The 5,158-nt window shown below is 39.4% G+C and overlaps 1 protein-coding gene across 2 annotated transcripts in view; it reads right to left on the reverse strand.

Annotated features, from left to right (window-relative positions):
* LOC102213818 (C-terminal-binding protein 1) overlaps nucleotides 1-5,158 on the reverse strand; it is a 26,751-nt gene that overhangs the window by 5,746 nt on the left and 15,847 nt on the right. For both annotated transcript variants that reach the window (XM_005726461.1, XM_005726460.2), the window contains exons 3-7: nucleotides 4,209-4,353; nucleotides 3,035-3,138; nucleotides 2,558-2,660; nucleotides 1,940-2,064; nucleotides 539-628 (exon numbers count right to left, since the gene is read on the reverse strand). In XM_005726461.1, coding sequence (XP_005726518.1) covers nucleotides 539-628; nucleotides 1,940-2,064; nucleotides 2,558-2,660; nucleotides 3,035-3,138; nucleotides 4,209-4,353 — 567 coding nt within the window. The remainder of the gene's footprint in view (nucleotides 1-538; nucleotides 629-1,939; nucleotides 2,065-2,557; nucleotides 2,661-3,034; nucleotides 3,139-4,208; nucleotides 4,354-5,158) is intronic.

Genomic DNA, 5,158 nt, shown 5'->3' on the forward strand with positions numbered 1-5,158 from the left:
AGAAAAAGATTGACACACAAGCAAAAACATACATCACACACACACACACACACACACACACACACACACACACACACACACACACAGTCAGTGATATATGTTCAGTTGAGCTTAACACCACATTTACATTTTAAGATCGGTGCCCCTGTACATAAAGACTCTGTGATATTAAATATGAAACAAATCCCTTTCAGTAAAGCTAATAAAAAAGAAATCACATTTTCTGCTCACAGTGCAGAATTTCCAGTAATATTTTATAGGCCTACACTGAGCAATTGTCTTTTCACTTATCCTCTCCCAGTTAGGGTAGAAGTGTTTAAAGCTAAAATCCTTTAAGGAGAAAAGCCAATATCTGATAGTCCTTCAGACGTGGTACAGAACCTCATTAATCTGTAAAATGGTGGGCTTCCCTGGGTGTAGGCTCTTTAATATTTATGGCTATGGGACTCAGTAGTTGATGTGAGGCCAAAGAAATCATTTATGCTTCAGTGTACCTGCTCAGTGTCGCGTGTGTTGGGCGATGAGTGCCGATCTTTACCTGTTTGATGGTGAAGTCATTGATCAGGTGGTGGTTGTGTTCGTTGAGGCTGCAGTGCAGAGACACACAGTCAGAGTGGAAGAGCAGATCCTGAGGAAGAGAAAAAAGGAGCCACTTAATCCCAATCCCAACAGAAATGTTGAACCAGGTCCAGACGACAGTTACTGTTACTTTTCCACACACAGTGGTCACAGCACCATTGCAATAAATGCCTATTTGTCACGGCGGATTGTGGAGAAAGCATTCTCGTCAGCAAAGAGAATTGGAGACAAAGGATTTGTTTCCCTGTAAAAAGAGGATTTAGTCTGAATCCATTTAAATGCTGTGCTAGTGATGAGCTCTTATTGGTTAAATACGAGCTGAGTGGAAATTGTTTTTGGCACACACGCAGGTGAGCATTGTTGTGTGACAGGTGCTTTGCTGATATTTGTGCAAAGCAATAAGTTGCATTTTGCTCTGCTTCTCCTCATGTTCTGTCATGTGTATACTCTGACAGCTATAGCTTCACATTAATCTAAACACTGGCTTTCTACCAATTTTTGGCACATGTTAGTTAGGGGCAGGCAGTCGGAATAAAGTTAAAGGAAAAAGAGCTAAAACTGCCTGTATCACACAAAGCATGAACTGAGGAGATACACCAAAGCCCAGTATAAGTATAGGTAAGTATAAGTAAATATATGTATATATCAGTATTAGTGTATATGTATAAATAAGGATTCTTTCTTGAGAAAATCAGTGAAAACATGCAAATATGCAGATGGAAATGAGCATAGCACGTCCCCCTTAAAATCCGATTCTCAGTAGTAACTCACAAGCCATTGCAATTTTTCATTAAACGTAGCCCTTAAATCCACTCAAAATCAAATTAGCTGTGGAATTTAATTAGCTTTCACTTCTTTTATGGTCTCAGTGTCACATAGTGTATACGACCGATGCCTGTAGATGTCAAGGATGCAGAGGTATGAAAAGGCTGCCTATGAGTTTAACTTTCTATTGATCAAGATTCACACAGGACTAATGGACTTTTATTGTAACTTTGGCTCCAAAATTTGTAAAAAATAATCATTCAATATCAATCAGATAATAATCAATCAGAATAATCATTCTAATCTTTCATTAACCATTTCGATTTTCTCTCAAATGGTTGAGGAGTAAGGTGACGTGCACGTGGTAAAATCTAGGCGGAGCTTATTTTTTCTATCTGCGTTCAGACAGGAGTACCCTGTTTGTGCTTCCACAGCATAAACAGTGATGGAGTTACCGTTTGAAAATAATGACTCCATGGTAAATAAACTGTTAAAAGATGTTTTGGGGTTTTTTTCTATTATACAGAAGAGCTGACAAAAGTGAAAAGAGGCTGATGTTTAAAATATAAAATGGTTTCACAAGTGTGTGTTTTACCTGTAGTGTGGTGACCCTTTGTAATCCCAGGGATCTTTCTACACCGTCAGCCAAATAAGGGTCGTAGAAAATCACACTGAAGCCAAAGGCCTTGGCTCGCAGGGCTACAGCCTGGCCCACTCGACCTAGAAACACAGGAATACCCGCGGGCGTGGAATTACATTAACATCAATACTCATGCAGGGGCATTAGAAAAACTGCAAACATATAAAACCTATATATCTAGACTATATCCACGTGCATCTAATATTCCGCTTTTTGTCTTTTGCTAACACAAATTACATACTGCGATTCTCTGACTGCTACCCACGTTCGCTCATTATTACTGGAAAAACCCTTTAGAAGGTACATGGAAGAGATTTGCATTGCTTCTGGTTAATCCGCTTAGATTTTATTGGCAGTAACCCCTTGCGAAGCCAATTTAGCTGAGCTAAGGACAAAACTAGAAACGACAGAACAAATGTTCGATCACTGGAAATGTAAAAACAAACATTCTGACCAGCTGACCAAACACTGTACCTGCGTGTTAGTATGATCACTGTGAGCACCTCAGCATGCTGACCTCGGTGTGTATTGCTGAGCTCTGCTTCACATACGTTCGTCTTTGTTGTTACTCACCGAGCCCGATGAGTCCCAGGGTCTCTCCTCTGATCCTCGCTGCTCCCGATGCCACCTCACGGATCTGTTCCACACTCTGAACACGGGTCCCCTCCCGCAGAGCCTGGCACGAATACCAATTAGTTATTACACGCATATACAAGGCAGAGCACACAAACGTTACAGTTGAACATGATCCAGCCATACATCATAATATCTGGACTCAATGACCAAAGTCTAAGTCGTTTCAGGTGATAAGTCTAAATAATGATTTGAGGAACAAATCATTTTACTGTACCTTCTACATCTTACATCAACGTCTTTCAAATACAGCCACATTCTAAAGAAAATGAATGAACGTTTCAATTTTTCTGATTAGTAACTGTCGAAACTAAAATTGTGATAACCGAATGCACACCACTAACCAAGACATTTAAAATAAGTCGCTTAAATCCATTTAATTTGAGACTCTTTTATCAGCCACACGGAGCTACAAACCTGATGCAGCCAGGTGGTGCGTCGGTACAAGGTGAGGATGTGACACAGCGTGGAGTCTGCCGTTTCCTCCACGGAGGCGGCTGGCATATTACAAACAGCTATGCCTGTTGGACCAGAAAGCAGATAAGGATTGGTAATAGCTTTTAAAAACCATTTTGAGAGAGAAATGACGTTTGGTGAAAGCTATTTTTGTGGGGAAGTACGAGCTGAAGGTGTCAGCAGTTTTTTTTTCCTGTGCAAAATACAAAACTACTCGACACTTTAAAATGGAAGAGGCTCTCGGTAGAAGAAGATAAGGGAAGTTAGTAAAGTTCAGGCTGTTGCAGGAGCAAACTGAGTTTTAAAAAAGTTCTCCTTTTTTCTATTACAGATTTTTTGCAAACATGGCAACAGGAACTAGGAAGTTTAAAATTTGACTTAATGTTTAGGTCATGCCTTTACACAGCTTACAGTCGACTTTTTCGTGTTTCATATATTAAATTACTTAAAATGTATTTAAAGGGGCCCTATTGTTCTAATTTTGAAAATGCCTTTACAGATCTGGCTCACTTCTCACACTCTTTAAGCCAGGATTCTTGTGATTGGCTGTTCCGCAAAAACAAAAGGTTTAAACACAAGGTGGGTGTTACTTCTGTGTTCATAGCAAGATCTGTTCCCAAAGCATGCAAAAAACTTTGTTTGTCTTTTTTATTTTAAATTTTGGACACATCAAAAGTTAACATCCATAGTTGCAAGAGTAAATTTACAATAGAAAGTAAGGAACAGCGTAAGTGTGATGAAATTTGTGCTTAATTTTGGAAAAAGCATCTCTTTACTAAATGAGGCCACTCCCCCCCTCACATAGGAGAGACAGTGGGTCATACCAAAGACTGGATCGTTTTTTATTGAATAATAAATTCATACGCCAATGCTCATCTTAAATATTTTAAAACATAAAATATAATAAGAAGCTGAACAAGTAAAACAGGTTTGGCAACAAGAAAGTCGAACTTGGCTGTTGCAACAATACAGTAGACCAAATTGTCAGAGACGCTTCTTTCTTGTTAGATTACTAACAGGAAAATTAAAATCTGTGCCAGTTCTGCCTGTGTCTTTAAGACAGAGCACTGAAACAGCTGGGAAGAACTATTTTGCTATTATGCAAATATGTGCACGTATGTGTGCATGTTCCTACCAAGTTCTCCAGCAGATTTAATATCAATGTTGTCATAACCGCTGCCGATTCGGACGATGATACGCAGCGCTTTAAACTTCTCCAGGTCTTCTCTCATTAGAGTGATGGTGTGGTACATCAGCGCTCCTACAGCTTCATTTAGGACCTGGAAACACACACAACACAACATATAGAGCAAGTTAACATACAAGATATTATTATTATTATTAACTTTTTTTCCTAAGAATTACATTTCATTGATATTTTGCCTTTTGAAGTAAGATTAAGATAAATTAAGATAAGGTGTCTGCATCTATCTGAACTGTCTAATATTAGAATTAATACGATTCAGACTGAATTCTCAGTGACTTTTAATCATTTCTAGCTTATTGTCTGACAATAACCGTAATGGCTCAGAAGCAGATAAGAAGATTATCATATAGAATTGAATACATTACAGAGCCGACACCTTTTAATTGGTGTGATCTTTCTGTAATGTTGCCAGCCCCCTGGTTCATATGTGCGAGGGGATGAAAATGACATGCGGTTCAATTACAGTAAAGAAGCCCTTTTAATTACACAACGAGGTGGCTGCTTATTAGAGAACCAGAGACAGAGAGCAAGAGAAGGATTGCGAGGGAGGGAGTGCCATCTGTTTCTCCCACACTGTGGCCTACTGAGCGCGCTCACAGAGAGGGTGCGCCTGGCAGACACCCAGTACAAGACATAACCCTGCCAGACATACAAACCCATTTACAATCGTAGTGACTGTTGCAGAATCTGACCCACATTCAAGTTTGTACTTGATTTTTGTGCATCCCTTTTGTTTTAACATCATCTATTTAACTTTAGACTCTTCTCTTAGGTTAAACGTTTCTCATTGAGGCTAGAGTCTCTGCTCTGTGGTGGCCAGTGTGAAAATAATGTCTCATGCTTCCTGAATCACTCTTCTCAGTCTGAGTCTGGCGAAT

Source organism: Pundamilia nyererei, unplaced genomic scaffold, assembly GCF_000239375.1.
Source record: "Pundamilia nyererei isolate P.nyererei 1_Seehausen unplaced genomic scaffold, PunNye1.0 scaffold00020, whole genome shotgun sequence".
NCBI lineage: Eukaryota > Metazoa > Chordata > Actinopteri > Cichliformes > Cichlidae > Pundamilia > Pundamilia nyererei.